At 41.1% G+C, this 18762-nt stretch overlaps 1 protein-coding gene across 19 annotated transcripts in view; it reads left to right on the forward strand.

The window, feature by feature from the left end:
• Window positions 1-442: 442 nt before the first annotated feature.
• The window catches only part of LOC100749669 (collagen alpha chain CG42342), a 121738-nt gene continuing 103418 nt past the window's right edge, over window positions 443-18762 (forward strand). For 18 of the 19 annotated variants that reach the window (XM_012381615.3, XM_012381616.3, XM_012381621.3 and 15 more), the window contains exon 1: window positions 443-1846. In XM_012381615.3, the coding sequence (XP_012237038.1) occupies window positions 1486-1846 (361 nt within the window). In that variant the 5' untranslated portion in view covers window positions 443-1485. The remainder of the gene's footprint in view (window positions 1847-18762) is intronic. The other variant, XM_003486928.4, reaches the window with a different exon arrangement.

Here is an 18762-nt window from a genome sequence, read left to right on the forward strand (position 1 = left end):
TGAAATAATCGAGGTAATCGAGGTTGGTTCGAATAGCAATTCGAAAAGATAGAGATTTTCACACTCGATCAACTTTTTGTCAGGCCGTGTACCGTTAACTTGGTCCTCGTATATAGAGGAACGAAAGGGTTGAATTTAAAATAAGTTGGTACAATTTTGCACACGGTGATAGCCGTGCGATTCGAACGGTTAACAGATAGAAGGAAAAACAAAAAGTTAAATCCTCTGGCGAAATCCAGTGGAATGGTGAAGGGGCGTATCGGAGGGGTAAATGGAAGGGCAAGGGAAGCAGGGTCGAATCAGTGCGAATGGAAGTGGACGTTAGGTCGAGCGATCGTCCTCCACGCGTCCGGCAGCCGGTGGATGAGTCGAGGCTCGAAGACGGCCGAGAGTGCACGAATGTCTCCGAAGCGACGAACCCTCGGCCCTCGGCAGAGCGTCGCCCCACCACATCCAGTCGTACTGCGAATGCCACGCTGTGAGCTTCGCATTCGCGGTATTTCGGGACTTTTCATTTGCTCAATAAATCGAACTTCGTTGTCACGGCACAGTGTTTCCGTTTCGTCGACGATATCCGCGTGAACGATAGGTCGTTAGATTTGACTCGATGTTTTGTAGAAATCGGGATTCTTCGTTGTTTCAACGGTAGTTGTAGTTGCACCGTTGGCGCTGCTTTTTCCAGTTCGAACCTAGCGTAAGCGTGTGCCACACGAGAAGGTACGGTCCGAGTGGCGAAAACCGGTGATCGAGGTTATCGAGTGTTTCCTCGCTGATTTATCTAATTCCGAAATTAACGGAGAGTGTGGAAAGTGCGCAAGCCGGAGAAATCGCGATGCGACAGCGCCGGGAGATGCTCCATTTGCAGTGGCAGCGGCAACAGGAAGGACAAGACGTTCCGACAGCAAGATAGAAAGGTTACCGAAGGAACAAACTGGCGCGTAGTTAGATAGCAGCGTGATTGACTCGAGTCGACCGGTAGGGGGACGCTGTCATTTCTTGTTCGAACATTTAAAACGAGCGCGCGGTTTAGCGGAACACTCGGTTCTGGTTGGTGGGACCGTTTTGTTGTTTACCAACGTCTGTGTGTGGTCAAACACAGGAACGTCGATTACTCCGAGGAGAGAGGGTCGGATAAAAAGGTGAAAGAGCGAAACGAACACGTTCGTTCAAGGTATATAGCGAAAGGGAGAGAAAGATAGAGAGAGGTAGAGTATAGGAGAACGCGTGCTCGTTGAAGATAGAAGAAGAAAGAACGATCGCTAAGAAAGAGAGGTAAGCAATAACGGCAAGTGGGCGCACGAGATGCATTCCAGATGGACGATGACGCCGCACAGTCTGTAAGACTCGCGTGGTTTCTACGTTCTATCGCGTTTGTCCGTGATTGTCGTGTCAGGACGTATCGACGATCGTCGGGTGGGTTATGACGCGCGCTTAACGCGCTGCGTGCACGAATAGAAGCGAACGTGTGTCGATCCTGTGTACAACATGGAGTCCGACACGGCGACCGACTGGCCGTCGCCGAGAAAGAGCTCCCTCGAGACATCGATGCCATGGAAATTCCGTAAGGATTCATGTCGAACGACGGGGGGTGCGATACTCAATTGGGCAATGTGCGCCCTCTGTATTACCAGCTTGGCTGTGTCCAGTCTACTCGTGTACAGGGAAATAGGATTGGAATCGCGGATCGCCAATTTGGAGGCTCGTTGTCAAATTCAAGAAATGCCGGACGTTCTTATTCAGAGGCTCAAGAGAGAAATTCAGGAACAGTTGGAGGTGCATCGGCCAGCGTTCCAGTCGAACGTTTTTCGGATCAAACGAGACGTTTCCGAGTGCAATTGTCCACCAGGTAAGTGTTCTTAGCCGCGAACGCGGTTCCATTCTGTTTAATCCTGCGGAGGTCGTCGCAGTCTAACAATTTTTTATCCAATCGCAGTGTCTCTGAGATATTTCGGACATGGATATTAAATTAATTATGTTTTATTTTAATTCGAAACTAAACTAACGATTGCTATAGATAGATTAGTTGGCAATCGGAAAAATATACCAATAAAATACAGCGAAACAATGATAAATAGGTAAAATAAGTTTTATAGATATACAGTTGTGTAACTTGCAAGTTATGGGGCATTACCGTGTAGTTGAAATAGCTGCGATTTATAACAATTAAGCAAATTATAAATATACCTTTGTAACACACGGAGTACGATAAATATATACGTTGCGAGAAAATGATAACAGTAAAAAGTTGTGTTTAACACGAACTATTCGGAATGCTCGCTTGATGTATTTGTTGTGGAAACGGTCATAACATTCGTCACACGTGATACAGTTGCGTTCGAGGCATAATAATATTTTGCAGACGTTTTTAGAAATATTTTGAGATTGTCTCGAACAACACGGATAGATCCACTTTTGTTTTTCTACTATTTTCTCCGTTAATCGATTAATCGTCGAATCGTCCTTGTTCCGTCAAGGACCGTTCCATTCGCGATTCCTTTTCTGTTAATGTGCTTCTAATGTGCTTGTCTCTTTTAACATTGCAATAATGAAATAGAACTATGTTAATACTTCTTGTCGTCACAATCAATTGTATTATTCGTAGCATTGCGATAATGTATTTTTATCCAAATAATAGAAATTCTTTCCTTGTTTCGCAAGCTATTTTTTGAACAGGATGCTCTTTGTCAATAAACTTTACGATGCATCAGCGTCATTTAAGAATACACATTCCCAAAAGGATTTTGCACGCATCTATCGAATTGGTTGCTATCTCCGCAGGGTTAATATTTGTTTCCCTTGTACTCCATGTTGTTCAAACTTCTCCAAGCGAGGGTGGTTCGATTTCGTTGACTGCTTTCACCGAACGGAACTCCTTGATTATGCGGCATTTTTCTGGTATTCATTTATCTTCTTCCGCACGTCTTTTCCCGGTCTTTGACGCGAGAAAAAGGCACGCGTGGTACGTAAGTAAGTACAAAGCCCAGGCTAGCGGTCGTACCGAGATCTCGTTGGATTGTCATCGCGTATACGTATATACACGTATGTCTGTATTCGTGCACCTATAGTCAACTATGTGCATGTGTTGAAAGAGGGAAGAGCACGGAAGGAAATATATACGCGTGTAAAAAAGGAAAGAGAAGACCCAGCTTTGTCTTGGGATGGAGCAACTTCGGCTCTCTCGGACAAAGGATCTGCGATCTCTTGAGTATTTCGATCTTGGAGAATGCTCGACAGAGCGTCTTTTTTCCGAGATCACCCTTTGCACTCTATATGGAGAGGGGATCGTTCGAATGAATTTGCGCCTTCGCAATTTAAACTTTGCATATCCGCAGAAAAGATATCAACTTGCTACCGCGCATTTGTATCAATTGTCTGGCCAGTTTGCGAATAACGACACCTTATAGAGAAGTATGCGTTAACGGCAACGAGCATCTTTTGAAGTTTCTTTTTCTCGACAATTGTAATTTTTTTACCTTGCCTAATTAATTAATCGTAAAACGAACAATATTTGCTAAAACCGTGCACAAGATAGAAAAAAGTCGTAACACGATCGAAACAACCGCCAGCGGGGTATTATGTAGAATGAAATTCCCGAAATTCTAGCGTTAATGCACAACCAAGTTTAGCATTCTGTTACCTCGGTCGCTATTACACGATGCAAAATCGAAAATCGAAGATTCGTTTTGGTTTTAAAGCTGATTCGTTGATTTTTCTATCACGTCCGTAGCTAACTATCGTCGTTGTTTGCTGAATTTTCTCCCAATTTATCTGAAAATAGGATTATTTTAGGATTATTCTTCCCCCCCCCCTCCCCCAAAAAAAAGGAAAAAGAAAAAGAAGAAAATAGGTATAAATGACTATGAATTTATTTAGCCGCGTTAGTCTTCTCCTCTTTTTTATTCTTTATCGCGTGAAAACATTATCAATCAACAATTTCACTTAGTATACATTATCAATATTGTGACAACAACGTCAATGGAATGCAGAGAGATAAAACGAGTTGTATGCATTTCACACTACACGGTAGCCGTTTTCGCAGGCGTACGTCAAGATACGTACATCTTCTTCGGATAAATCGTACAAAGGTTTGACGCCGTCGCGTCGATCGAACATCAACGAAATGTCAATGTACACTTCGAGAAGTATGCGACGACGCCACGGCGCTCCCCGTTTTCGCCAGTCGGCATTCTTTCTGCGAGCACGAGATCGCGAAGCGATACGACGATTCGTCTCACGTTCGCCGATTGATTAATGGCCATTATCAAAGATCGAGCAACGCTCTCTGCATCCGCCATTGAACTGCCGATGTGTAGTGACATCAGTAAGCAACGATAATTTTCTCCAATTCTCAAATGAACGGACAACGTTGAAATTTGTTCTAACAAAGATTTCATGCTTTTAATTCTCTACAACCGGAACTTATATATATATTCTTTCTTTCTTTCTTTCTTTTGGCATTTGGAAATAATGCCAATTTGGCTTATGGGAATAACGTTCAAAATTGTATTGCCGTATTCGAAATGATTAGATAGAGAAATAATTAGAAGTAATCAAAAGTTACTAGGAATGTCTGCCGACTCTTCATTGGGATACATAAAATGTAGCCCTGTGTCTGCAATTCATCCGTCCATTAATTTACAATTCTACCTTTCTTCGTTTCTCTGTGTTTTTTTTCTCCAAATTTTTCATTATGGATTTAGTCAAAATTAAAAAATAGCGTCGGAGTGTAATAAATTTCCCTTATCAAAGTGAAGCTGGTGATTAAATGCTTTTGCTTACCGGCGTATGGAAAATATCGCATATGTCGTTGAATATTCGAAAACGAAGACTGGATGCGACCGTTTTAATATCTTGCGAAGCATCAAACGCTTGTTATCTATCCAGTTCGATCCTCCACATTTTGAATATTCATGAACGTTATTTTTTTTTTTTTTTTTTGGCCGATTCTGCAAACATAGACAACATCGCGCGGAAGGAACATTGTTTCTTCCTGGGAATGGAGACAACGGTTGCTTTCCGGCGAATGAATTTGAAACGAGAGAAACCGCGAGGTAGGTGTGTAAAGGAAGAATTTACTTAGGACGGATTCAACTCGAGAATGGAGAGTTGCCACGAAACTATCGAACTCGGAAAGGGAGTTTACCACCGATAAATATAACTTTGACACAGTGGCCACGGAATTACGGTATCCAGACTAAATTATAAAGTTACGAACGTCGGTTATGAGCGGGACTTCCTATCAGAAATCGACTCTGTTTCGCTGGAACGCCTCTAATTTCTGCGTTTAATTACCTACGTAATCGTAGTAATAGAAAATATATAGCGAATAATTTGAAAGGTTCGTAACGGTCTTACCAATTTTCAGAAATATCGTATTTCAAAAATTCTTACGATTATGCTTATTAGTTCGAATAACTAAAATTCTACCGTAAATGCAAATTGTACGCAATAGTTAATTCTATAAACCATTCGGAAGTTATATACTTTTATCAATCCCGCAAATTGAAAAGCAGAGAAAAGTGAAGATGTTACTAACGTTGTTTTCTAGATTTACTCCAGAATTTGTGTCATTTATGTTACCCTTTTGCAACCAAAGGACATACGGAAGTAGATTGTTCGTTTTTTGAGAATTGAATATCGATATTATCAACTTAAGTTATGAAATTAAGATACCAATGAAAAGTGGAGTTAATTAGTTTTGTTTCTACTAGACTCGTGTAGCATAGGATATAGATAAGATCTAATCAACAGTGTTCGCGTTATTAGACAATAAAAAAATGAACGTAATATTATCAAGAACGAGGAAATCTGAACGTGATAGTCAGGATTTAATACCTGTTAATTAAAATACTTGGTCATAATTGAAGGGGATCTCGATCCCTGAAAATAGCAGACAATACCGAAAGACGGGCGAAAGGAACGCACCGTTTTCCCTGTCTCCTTGCCCAATCCGATCCCTATCTCCAAGCTTCTTTTTTTTTCCTCTTTGTGCCAGCCTCTTTCTTATCGTTTCGTCCTCCATGGTCGTCTCTGGCAGCAACAAAGGGAGCGCCGTGGCTCCTGACTCGCGGCATCCCGAAATTGAGATGTGCGAGCTGACGCACGAGCATCATAAATCTTTCCCTCCCTCGTAGAATATGGCATATCTATTCCCCCCTCCCCCCTCTTGTATATACGCTCCCTTTTCCTATAACATTCTGCCAACCAAGTATCTTTGAAGCTACGTGGCGTTACACTGTGAACTTCGACTCTTCTTTGCTCTTCTGACGGATGATTTTCGATCCTTGCCCCGATTTCCAACCTGTCGAGCTACAATAAAACCGGTCAGGTCGAAAGCAGATACCGTATCGATAAATCTATTATCGCGTGTACGATAATAATTGGCAAATTTTCGGTTGGAAGGGAAAAGCTCGATGTCTCGAGTTAGGATTTTGTTTTCTAAATAGATCTCGAGAGACTGCTCGGTGTTAGAGGTTGAAAGCCAGACGTTCTTCAAGAATCTATTTTCAGAGAACCGCTGATTGTAATGGTATGATTTTTAGGGCGTTTCTTCGCGCAAAGAAAACTTCGGTCATAAAAAATTTTACGAATTATCTATTATGTTGTTTCGCCGCAAGTAGTCATTACCTTTATCTTCGTCTTGCTACAGACGAAAAAAAGGTAAAAAGAAGAGATACAAAAGTTACGTATAGATAAATAGTCAAAAAAAACAACGTGCGTTCAACCTAGAAGTCATTAAATATCATACGTTCTACGTTCTATCTCCGATTGTATTAAGAAGAACTAGGAAAAATCGTCGAATTACAGAAGAAACTCGTAATATCGCTTTTGATTTAATGCGAGGCGAATTACTATTTGTGTAAGGGCAAAAGCACAGTCCGTTTCTCGCTGTCTTGGAAAATTGATGGCCGTTGTAAAGTTTTTATCGAGGAAACGCCTTCTCTTCCCTTCGAAATCGATGTAAAGACCCGCTTGTCTTGCCTAATTCAAGACCATTTGTTTGCTTCTTTAAATTTGTTCTTTAAATGAATCCTTGGGATTCATGGGATTTTCTAGTTGCCTAGATAAACGCCAGGATTATGGTTCCCCTCGAACGAATCAGGTTTACGATCTACCGTTAATTCTTTCACAGAAGAGATTTTTCCGAATGCTTCGCGCGTCAAAACTATTACAACATTTTGTTACAATTCTTCAAACCATTTCGTCGTATTTGAAAGAATGTTGGATAATATTCACCGTGCAACGTGAAAGAGGACTAAGGAAAGAATGATTCGTCGTATCGATATATTCGCTTCTGACAAATGCGTCACAAAAATTTATATTCTAATATAGTTGCGGAACGGACCTTCCGGAACTTTTAAGCGAAACTTCACGCTTCGTATAGGAATAGCAGGGAAAAGGACAGAACAGAACAGGGCGGAGAAGCTGTAACAAATTGAATGTTGCATTTTCTACCGACGACGTTGACTTCGAAAGTTCTCGGAAGAAGGTGCGATTTACGTTTGCTGCACGTGCGTCAACCGTGCAGCTGCCTAGACTAGAAGTTTATGCTGAAGGACCTCTCTTACCAGCGGCGAAACTTACAGCCAGCTTATATACAAAAGAATGGCTGCCCTTGTTTCTCACGACTTCTCGAAATCTTTTCTCATTGAAGTCGTTTATGCTGCACGGATATTTCCCCACTTCTTCGCGTATTACGTTTTTAAACGACGAATTAAAAATTTTAACGAAGTTAAAATAAAATTGGTAGCTGCGATTCAAGACAAGAGACATGCATAGACAAGAGGAAATTTAAACGCGGAACAAGATATCCAAAATATCAAAAGATACGAATAAGTTGAATTCTTAGGTATTAGATTCCGTTAGTTTAATCGTATTTAGAAAAACACGGATTTACAAAAAATTACAATTTTTATCTTAACTAATGTTGTTCGGATCGTGTCTATTCGAATCTCGCCATGTTCATAAACGAGCTTATTATAGTTTGACTTTCGATTCACCGACACGAATCACATAATTCGAAGGAATTATGTAATTTTTTTAAGTTCGATCGTTTCAAACCAATCACGATTTCAATAGGAATTATCAACCTAGCATCGCGTAAGATTAGGATACATTATAGATCTGGGTTTTCAGTTGGCAAGAATGCGCAGTTCCTCATCGTTTTGAATACCGGATAATGGAACAATAGATTCTATTACGACGCGTATCGACAAGTTGGGTTGATCAATGGGATCTTCGGTTAACTTGGATGTTATTCGAGACGATTCCCTTTCGGGTCGAAGTGTTCGCAAGGGTTAAGAGTTAAGAGCTAAATAGACCAGAAGCTTTGTAGCTGGTACTGCCGCTGCGCTCGGTTAGTTTGAGGTTGACCGCTGTGCGATGTAACGTGCATTTAGTGTGTTTTCCTTCGCACCCTTTGAACGAATTTTAACGAATATATACTGGCGTTCGAGGGTGAACGGAAAGTGGCGGGAAATAGAAAAATAAAACGACGGTAAAAGTGCTGAGGAAATGGTGGACCATGCGAGACCGCACTTTAAGCTAAGGGCTGGAAGTAATAAGCCAAATAGTGGAAACGTAAACGAAGACGAAAATAGAAGTCAGCGGAGAATACAAACAAAAACAAAAAAAAAGCAGGAAATCGTGTAAGAGAAAAGCGGAAGGGGATATAAAGAGAGGAGGGTAAAGTACAAAAAGTTAAGTCGAAGCGAAAGGATTTCGAAAGAAGAAAATTTCTTTTTCGTTTCTCTCTATATGTGAGAAAAAGGGAAACGGCACAGACTGTCGATGCGGCAGTGGCGGAAATGCTTAACTCGGAAGTGGTTGAATTTGCATGAATCGTAAGCGGTCGTTACGTTTCTATGCTTATCCGTCTGCCTTCCGCTCGCTTAAACGTTGTTTAATTAGTCGATACGGCTTATTCGTGTGTATTTACGACGGTCGACCAATCTGCGGTATTTTCTTCGTTTGATGCACGATTACTAATGGAAGTACGTGATTCGCTTCTGCCGCGAAAGGAGAAGACAGCACGGTTAGATGGAACGCAATAAATATTCGCGATTCGCGAAATAAAATCCAAAGATACGATGTTTCGTTTCTCTCCTTTTCTCAGATATGACGTAAAAGTGGCACATTTAGTCCCCTCTAGTCATGTATCTATATCGCTATGTCTTCTGAATCTTATTTCGCCTACTTGTTATTGTCTGGTCGTCACGTAGCGTGTAAAAAGTTCTTGATCTTGCTATTTCATCGTGGTAACAGAGTATAGTTCGTTTTAAATTATCCTTAATGTCAGCTATTTCTTGCTATATACACGGAACTGACGATTAATTACGTTCGAGCGACGGTATATCAAAACGGATTAAAAGGTACAAGCATGCCGACAACTCTTTTCTTGTCGGATCAATCGCCGGAATTACGGTGTGTATGTTAATGAAGGTGTGACCGGCGCAGCGCGGCGCGCGGTGCGGTGCTACGGATTCGAGCGGGCAGCGGGAGACTTTTTACGAAACACATATCGGATCTGCACATTCGGATCACCGTCAGAGTTCGAATCGGGAACGTGTATCGAATGATACGGCGCTCGATCGACGAACAGAGAAAGGGGAAGAGAAAGAAAGAGAGAGAGAGAGAGAGAGAGAGAGATATGGAGCAAGCACACGGCACACCGCATAATTAGAGATGAATCGTTGGCAAAATTCGAACGCGATCGAACGAGGAGAGGACGAAGGCGAGGGCCACGGAGCTATTTCCCGTCTGATTGAATTCGAATGCATCGGGATTCGTGTGCGAGGGCACGGTACATACATCGCGCAGGGTAATGTACGGGCACGTGTACCGCGTGTACCGAAATTGTCGAATGAATCACGTTTCGACGGACAAGTGCTCGCGATTCCCCGATAACGAATTTGAGACCAGTGCAAACTAATCCACATCCAAGATCAACGCTTCGATCAGGTCGAGATGGTTGACTAACTTTCGCTGTTTAATCGAAAGAGTAATAGCCCGCGTTCCGCTTAATCATGTTCCAATTAACAATCGCGTCTTATTTAGTCCTTCGATCTTAGGCTTATTTCGTTATTCGATCGTTTATATATTTATTTATTTCCAAAAGCCTTCATCAGTCGTTATCAACGTTTAATGTATACCAAGATTTATCGTAAACGATTACAACTAAAATTTTATAGACGGAACAAATAGATACGTATGGTAATAGTTAATATCAATTTTGTCAATAGGGATTGTCAACTGCATTTTTTCGATAATTGTAAAAATAGGACATCCAAAGTTTGGTAATTCCAGGATGAAATATTTACGCTATAACAATATTTCTCTATTACAAATGCGAAACAATTTCTCACACGAAAGGCGCCTGATTTTATGAATTATTATTTATGATTATTTCAATAACATTGTAACGATGCTATATATTTCCATTATCGCCATTTTATTACTCATTTCAAAGCGAATTCGACAGGGCATTATGAAATGTATGTTTGGACAATAATTTATCGGGTATGTTTATGAATATTGGTGGCAAATGCAAAGTTCGAATAATATCTGCTACTGATTATTGTACTGCGTACAATAGAATAATAATATCCTAGATAAGACTAATTGTAATAGTCTTCATTCATATACCTATCGCTTTGATTCCAACACTTTTGAATCGCTTGGCATAAATTATATCGCTATTACGATTTTATTGCTCGTAAACATTCGTAGAGATAAGATTCTATTAATTATTTCTGAGATCAACTCATTAGGCAAATGAATTTCCTTTTTTATCAATAAATAGCTAAGAAGACCGTGTTCTTCCGAGATATGGAATAGAACCGTGTTAATAAATAAAAAAAAGCGTGTATCGGTGCGACTTAATGGCATCCTTTATTGTCTCAATCTCATTATTGTAATTCCATTACGAATAAAATAACATTTATCGTCAACGTTGATCGAGATACCGACAATTCATCGTCACGCGTCGTGCGTCGTAAGATGTATAATAAATTTTTCCATAATCCCCAAATCGAAATATTTGTGTAAAATGAATAAATAAAATTTCTTGGCATCGACTAACGTGTCTATGGCACGTGCTGCCACATTTTCGTATGCGAAATACACAACGTGCCAGCAACGTAATCGAAGACGGAAGGGTTAACATTCCGATAATGATTCTGAAATTCTTAAACTTTATCCAACCGCACTCGTTAATGCGAAAGATATTACGCGTTATTAAATAACGTTGACCGAGACGTTCGAACGAGCAACTCGCCTTTTAACGGCTGTTAACAAACTGAATATCTACGATTTTAATTACAACGTTCGGAAACAATTTCCGATTCCGATAAAACTTTAATATATTATCATTCTCGTGAATAACGAATAGATTATTGGTTACGAATATAACGAGTTGGTTACACGCGTGCGCTGATTACAAAGAGACGAATGGGAACGAGATCTGATTTATGCGTCGGGGTTTCCTTTCGGAACGGAAATATAGCTTTACACGTTTGGTGGGAATAATTTCCGATCTAAGTACGTGCGAATCGAAAGTCGCTGTGTACGCTCGGTGTTCCGTAAAAACATACATACCGTGGCACCCTTTCCTACTCCCGTTCGCTCGCTCTCTTTCAGGACGATGTGAAATCGTTGAATCGACGTTTCTCGAAATGCCTGAATACGCCGAGTCTCGTGAATTTCATGATCCCGCGGTATCGAAAAGTAACGAAATTCGTTATACGTTGTATAAGTATACAACTACGTAAGTAACATCGACGCTTTGCAAGTTGCGAACTCGATCGATGCGTCTCCTGAACGGTCGAATAAATGTCTTTGCCGAACGGAACCGTTCCGTTACCGTTCCACTTCCGAACTGACGATACAAATGAACCTTAATACGGATAACCTTTGTCATAAAAAGGAGAAATATTTCCCGTTGACCGCGTTTCCGTAGCCTTTAGCCAGTAGAGTCTAGGCAAGACGTATCTAGTCGGTGTGTCTGGCCGCGATGCGATCCTCAAGGCATAACAGTTTCTCCACGGCAGATAGCGACGATGCACGGCGATGCATCTCACGCTGCTACATACTGACAAGCTCTGACGTGTAATGGACCGTTCAAATCCGTCCACGTCGTCGATCTTCAATAACGAGAGATCGTTTCTATGGTTACACGCGATCAATTGCCATTCGACTTGACTGTTACTCGCTTGCCGTGAAACCCTGTTATTGCCTCGACAGAACGTCAAGAAGTGTGTCGAAGTGTGTGCGTGATCTTCTGTTTAGCATGTGCATTCCAAGATGGTATTTCTGTCCGCGGATATAAATATGTGCCACGAGACTGGAGAACCGCGAACGAACGTTTGTATATCCCTGGAAGTTGATGGATGGATGGACCAAGCTAATAATTTCGTTTGCGGTATTCTCGAAATGATCTCGACGAAAAGCAGAGAAAGTACGAAACCTCCGCCGATGATGTATCTAACGAACAGAGAAAATCTTATAGTCAAATGAAGTAACGCGCGATGCTCGGTTTATGTTATGCGTTCAGACACGTAGCGATAACGGAATAACTCCTCTCGGACAAAAATATCCACGCGCATATCGTCTATTTCCTAGAAGAGTAGCGTATCTCAAAACACGTCTATTCCTTTATTAGTCGACCACCTCTGCCGTTGTATTAATGTCGAGGGAACATACTTTGAACGAAAGGAACCATCTTTTCGTTCCGTTTGGATCGTATTTGTACCAAATTTGACCGACAATTATATATAATTATAGCCACGACAACCTCGTTGCATTACGATGCAAACAATGTTTTATAATATTTCGTATAACGCGCGTTATACGACAGTATTTCATCGCTTGCCACTTAATGTATTTGAACAGACTAGGTACACTATACGTTACGGTCGCATACAATCGTATAAAACAATATATACGCATTTCGGGTGATTTTTTGCGAAAATAAGCGTATAGCGGGTGAAACTTATTTCATGATATTTCACCTTCGATCGTTTACCGACTCATCTGACTGCGGTCATTGTTCGCGGAACACGATTCTACTCCAGTCGCCGAGTAAAATGCCTTGACGCGAAGGAACGGAGAGATGTAGCCATGTCGGAATGCTTGAATTGCCCACGTACACGCGTATACGTAGACGCATTTATATAACATCGGTTCTAGTAGCCAAAGGAAACTCGTTTGCCGGTTTCACTCTACAGTCGGCGCTGATTACCGAATACGAATATCGTCAAAGTGATATTATTACGGGCTCGATGAGCTTTCTCGTTAATTCTCGTGATACTTTTCGATAAAATTGTCGCGTTTATCTTTATTATGAGTACGTGGCTGCTCTTTTCTAGTCGCGCGTCTATTCTTTTAACGTAATCTCGATTTCTCGTGTACAAAGATATTTCCTTGTAGATACTCGAATGTCTTTGTTACTTGCGGATAAATATCCGACACTCGTTTATGAAAAAGTATGTAATTCTTATATACATATATGCCTTTTTACGCTGGAATAATGGAAAAGCTGTGTACGAAACGAAAAGATTATCACGAATACGTATAAGTCTTTCGGAATTGTTACCTGACCGTACATAACGCAGAAAAGGTAAATTACACGGTTGTAAATTCTGAGCAGTAGCAGCAATACTGATTATCTTGTGGTAGTAAATCACCGCGATAGCGAAGACGCGATGTTATATAAAATATATGAAATTTAGAAAGAACGGGAAACTGTACTATCGCTTAAGAACTCAATTATTAAACGATGTACGAGGGTGTACATCTATATTTAATGCGCTCTATTTTAAAGTAGAATTAGATCTACTTCGTAGTACGTAGCGTGTTACTCCCACGAGTAGATCGATGGTATTATGCAAATAACAAATAACCTGAACTCATAATCGTCACTCGATGCACGAATGAACATTCTTTGCCTACGTGAACCGCATTGCGCGTAGAATTTCTCTCCTCGCGCGTACACTATGCATTTTCTACGTTTATCGACATTTGCGTAAATGAAAGACAAATTAACTTCGTGAAAGGGAAAGTTTGCCCCGTTTAACGTTACTTTTCCTATAAAACAAACGTTAATTGGAAAGCGATTCTACAGACGCGATAGAAAAAGAAAAAGCAAAGAGACGAATGCTGTTCGCCACGATCGTGCAAATAGTAACGCAAAGAATCCTTTGCGAAGGAAGAGTTAGCAGCGATCATTGGAGCAGCCTGTAAAAATGAGAGTCGCTACAACACTGATTCGTTTCACATTGTTAACGATTATCATCGAAAAGTTTTATGATGTCGAGAATAAAAACGAATTAAGCGACCATTAAACAGAAGGTTAATTTAAACTCCAGAATGCTTATAATTTAGAGTGAAATTTTTGAAGAAAGTATCAATTTTGAGGTAAAAACAGGTATTTTTAATAGCCGCGACCCAGCGATTTCAATAGCTAATAACCTACTTTTCACACGATCCAAAGCAGTCGAGTCTATCCATAATGAAATAGATTCTCGATTTAACGTTTCAGATAGATATAAATGTTCGTCTATTCGATTCGATTACATCAGCAAGATAACAAAAGAAGGATCTATAGGAAGAGCTATTTGTAGAGGCAATCGATATCTTAGATATGAAGAAACATCCTCAGCGTGGGTTCCCTTTCTAACATATTCGCGTCAAAGGGACGATATTATACGAACATAGATATACCGCTTGCAAACGATGAAATATTGGAAAATATACGAGTCCACTGAATATTACCGAGCTGTGAAATGCATATTTGCAAGATTTATATATCGATCCCATTCCCCGTCGATGATTTATATCCGAAGAATTCAATGTATCGTAAACAATAGGGGAATACGATCCGTGAACGTGATATATTTATTATTCGAACAAGTTTCCCGACGATTCGTCAATCTGCAGTGAAAAACAGCCAGTGAAGACCGTGGACAGATCCCGTGTGGAAAATGCATTTTCACGCCAACAGGAGATGAGCTTAACGTGATTAATTGCAGCGAAACGCGTTTAGTCTCGAACGCTCGATAGTCCAAGCGACAAAACTATCTCTAACCCAGTACCAACTAACGGGGGTAATTCACTTTACGAAACCGTAGATACCTTGGTTCGTTGCGGGACTGAATGTTCTCCGAGATTCGAGTGGCGCCAATCTTCTCGTAGCTTCGGCGAAAACTATACTTGCTATGCTTTCGTTCGAAGTCGTTCGACTATAAACCACGTTCTACGAACGAACCGTGCGTGTGCGCAATGGAGATTTTTTGTTTTTACATCGGACCATCAATCTAGACAATCGAATTTCTTTGTTGCCACCGTTTGTCGAGCAAAATCGATGAACGAAGGCCGTTTCCACAAACGAGTACATATTATTCGTCGTGCTTCGCGATGTTGCGAATAAGCTCGTAAAAAGGCCAGTTGTACAGAATTCTGCGTGAGCTGGCCGATAGTAGACGACTAGTAGTACCTTTTGTCAAAGCAGATACATACTGTGTACTTGTGAATTTCCATCTTTATCGCGTTTGTCGAGATAAAGTCGTTCTCTCTGGAACGTACGTTGGATCGGATAATTAAATTTTTGTATTATCGTTTGCTATTCGTTTCAGCTGTCCCGAAGGAATAACGTCAAATATCGTCAGACGTTGAAATTTGGGCATTAAGCAATCGAATTTATAATATTGACATTTTCAATCAGTGGAAATTCGAAGCTTGAAAATTTAATTTATACCGTACGCGCTATTCAACGTAGTACAAAAAATTCGTGGTAAAATAACCAACGATATATCCCTTCGGTAAAAGAGAACATTCCTCGTGTCAAACATCGTTAGCGTCTCCAATTAAACATATGTTACCAATTATATCCGTCAACGATGCTTTCTGAAATTACATCGACCGTATTAGTCAGCCGTTTTTTCGTCGGTTCGGAAGGCTGGTAAAAAAATAAATTAGTAAGTCGCGAGGGATAAAGGTCGCGGGAAAGGGAAAAGGAAAAATGTACACACGAAAGAGAGAAGAAAAAAAGAAGGTGACACGAAAGTTGCGTAAACCATAAAGTAGGGTGAGCCGTTGGGACCATTAAAACTCTTGGTTCTCTGTTATCTTCGAATCGATGACGATGTCTGAGCGTGTTTTTAAACGCTCGAGCTCGTCGCTCATTTCCTTTCTACGGGAATAAAGACAAAGGACTTTACTGTTTAAGCATTCCCTCATCTCCGGCAAACCATTAACCGTTGTCTCTCGATTTAATACGTTTAGCTAACAACGAAATCGAATAAACGAGAAAGGGAAAAAGAAAGAATGGAAGAAAGAAGGAAAAAAAACTTTACCTTCGATTACACGCGAGAATAAATTGTGAATAAAGGGAGCGAAGTAACGACGTGTGAACCAGAAGAGGTCGAAAGGCATCGTACAGCCTTTCTAGCAGCCTTTCCAACAGCCTGTCGATTCGTATCTACATGAGCACACAAGTAAACCTCATTTTCCACGTACTCGCATTCGCTGGCGACCACCCTTTATGTACTTCCATTTACGCTTAAAGCGGCATCCAATTATCGCGAATCTTTAGAAGAGAATTTGCCGAGTATACGTGCAAGAGCAGAGCAAAGCACCACGATTATATCGGGACAAAATTGTTTTCAATTTTCATTTGCCGTTACGTTTTTATCGCGACTTTCCGTCTCCTAACGCTTGTACTTCCGCTCGTTAATCTACGTATTTCCATATGTCTATCGTACGTGTTCGTTAAAAATTCGAACGTAGGAATACGTGCAGTGGCAAGAAAACGTTTCGTTAAAATAATTTAAATTAAAATTTACACCGACGTATCATCGAAGCGTACTCGAGTCGCAAAATAGGGCAGCGACTGCACGGAAACCGCTTTAACCCTCATCAGTCCCTTGTGTCAATTCGACGCTTTGCGATAAATGTGAAATGCTTCGTTTATTTATTATCTCCGAACAGAGCGAATTATCTCTGTTCATATATGGAAATTTCATTTGTTATTTTCGATGGAAAAATTTACAAATTCAACTATCTTCTCGTGATATTAACTTCTCACCCATCCGTGTTGATTCGATATCAACGCGCGAGTCAAACTGCGAAAACGCGAAACGAACAGAGTTTAGGTTTTCAAAACAACGAACAAATATTCGATATCGTCGCTTACTTATGTAGAAATATAGGCGTGCGTTTCCGGCCAGAACCTCGCCGATTAATAATCGCGAAACGGTGCGGCTGCCAACGATGACAAAGAAAAACACAAAGGTTTTCCGCCTTCGACGATTTCTTGCAGATCGCTGCGACTCAGCCTGTATCGTGGGAGGCGAATTAAAGATCGTCGTAAAAGAAGAAACGAAAATAGAGAAAACGGCTGGTATAAATGGTCTAAACGAGTGACGAGATGGTGGCGCAGGGCGAGGGACGGAGATGGAGAAAAAAGAAAATTAGAAGGGAAGAGAAATAGAAAAGGCAGAGTGTGCCACGTGTACGAGGCATCGATCCCCCGGCGACACCGGTACACGCCCCGTTATTCCGTTCGTCTTTAACGAGCTCTCATTATCGCTAGATTATCGTACAAGAGGATTTGACGTCGTAATGGGCAGCAATGAATCCATTGACAACGTCGACGAACTAATGATGCTCGTCATTCACCGGCAATCGTCGTCGACATTGAGGTGCCGCCTTGTCGCTTGTCTCGTATCTGCTGATCGCTTCTCGTCCCTACTTCTTTTTCCACCCTCTCCTTCTAATACCCTGCGTCTTTTTCTTCCTTCGAATTATCTTTGTCCTGCTCTGTTTTTGTTCCGTCGTTTTTTTCCTTTTTGGTTTTTCATTCGCGCTCTTTGTCTCACACCTGCTTAATTTTCTCTTCTTTTTCCCAGCCGTTCCCTTTCGTAATTTACTTTTTCGCACGTTCCGCTCGTTGTATCCTTACACGTGCTTCTTTCTCCCGTTGCTCTCATTTCCCAACGTTTTTGCACGTTTATTCTCTTACCATTGCATCGATTTTCTATTCGCGTTTGGTTAGTATTTATTTCTACGTTTCAGTTCCTTTATAAAATTCACGAATCGTCGTAAATGCTCGTGGTCCGGGCTTTGGATCGTAGGCGACGGAACTTGCGAAACGACGTAATAATTCACGAAAGATAGATACCGTTTTATTTAGTCGAGCAAGGGATTAAAAATAATTAATTACGAAGCAACCATTATTTTCCATCGCGTCATTGTTCCCCGAATCAGCCTGATAATCGCAACTTTCCCCGAGCTCTCTGCAGCTCATTAACCTGTTCTTGGCGCATAGATCTGCCGTTAATCCGATCGACGTATACATGATATATTACTTATCCACGTTCGTTTCGTCAAAGCTCGGTCGTGTTACCATCGGTGGACTCGCCACCGCTCCCACATCGCTGCTGCGCCGTGATTCGTGCTTCGTCGTCATGCCAATGCATACCTTCTCGCTTTCTCGTTGACGAGTACATGTGCACGCGCATGAATTGCTGCGTGTATCGTGCCTGTAAGATAACTGCTATCAGATCCTCTTCCACGTGCCATCCACGTATCACGATCGAACGCGTTAGAAATAAAAAGAGAGGCAAAGAGCAAAAAGTTACACGCTCGAAGCTCGCGCAACGAGTTGCTTCTACGTGGTTACCTGCGTTGTTACGCGTCAAGAAGTCTGTAATCTTCCATTTCATCAGCTTTTCGAATCGACATTGTGTTACGAAGAGCGACGAATGA

The sequence above is a fragment of the Bombus impatiens genome, unplaced genomic scaffold (genome assembly GCF_000188095.3).
Source record: "Bombus impatiens unplaced genomic scaffold, BIMP_2.2 scf_0135, whole genome shotgun sequence".
In the NCBI taxonomy this organism is placed as follows: domain Eukaryota; kingdom Metazoa; phylum Arthropoda; class Insecta; order Hymenoptera; family Apidae; genus Bombus; species Bombus impatiens.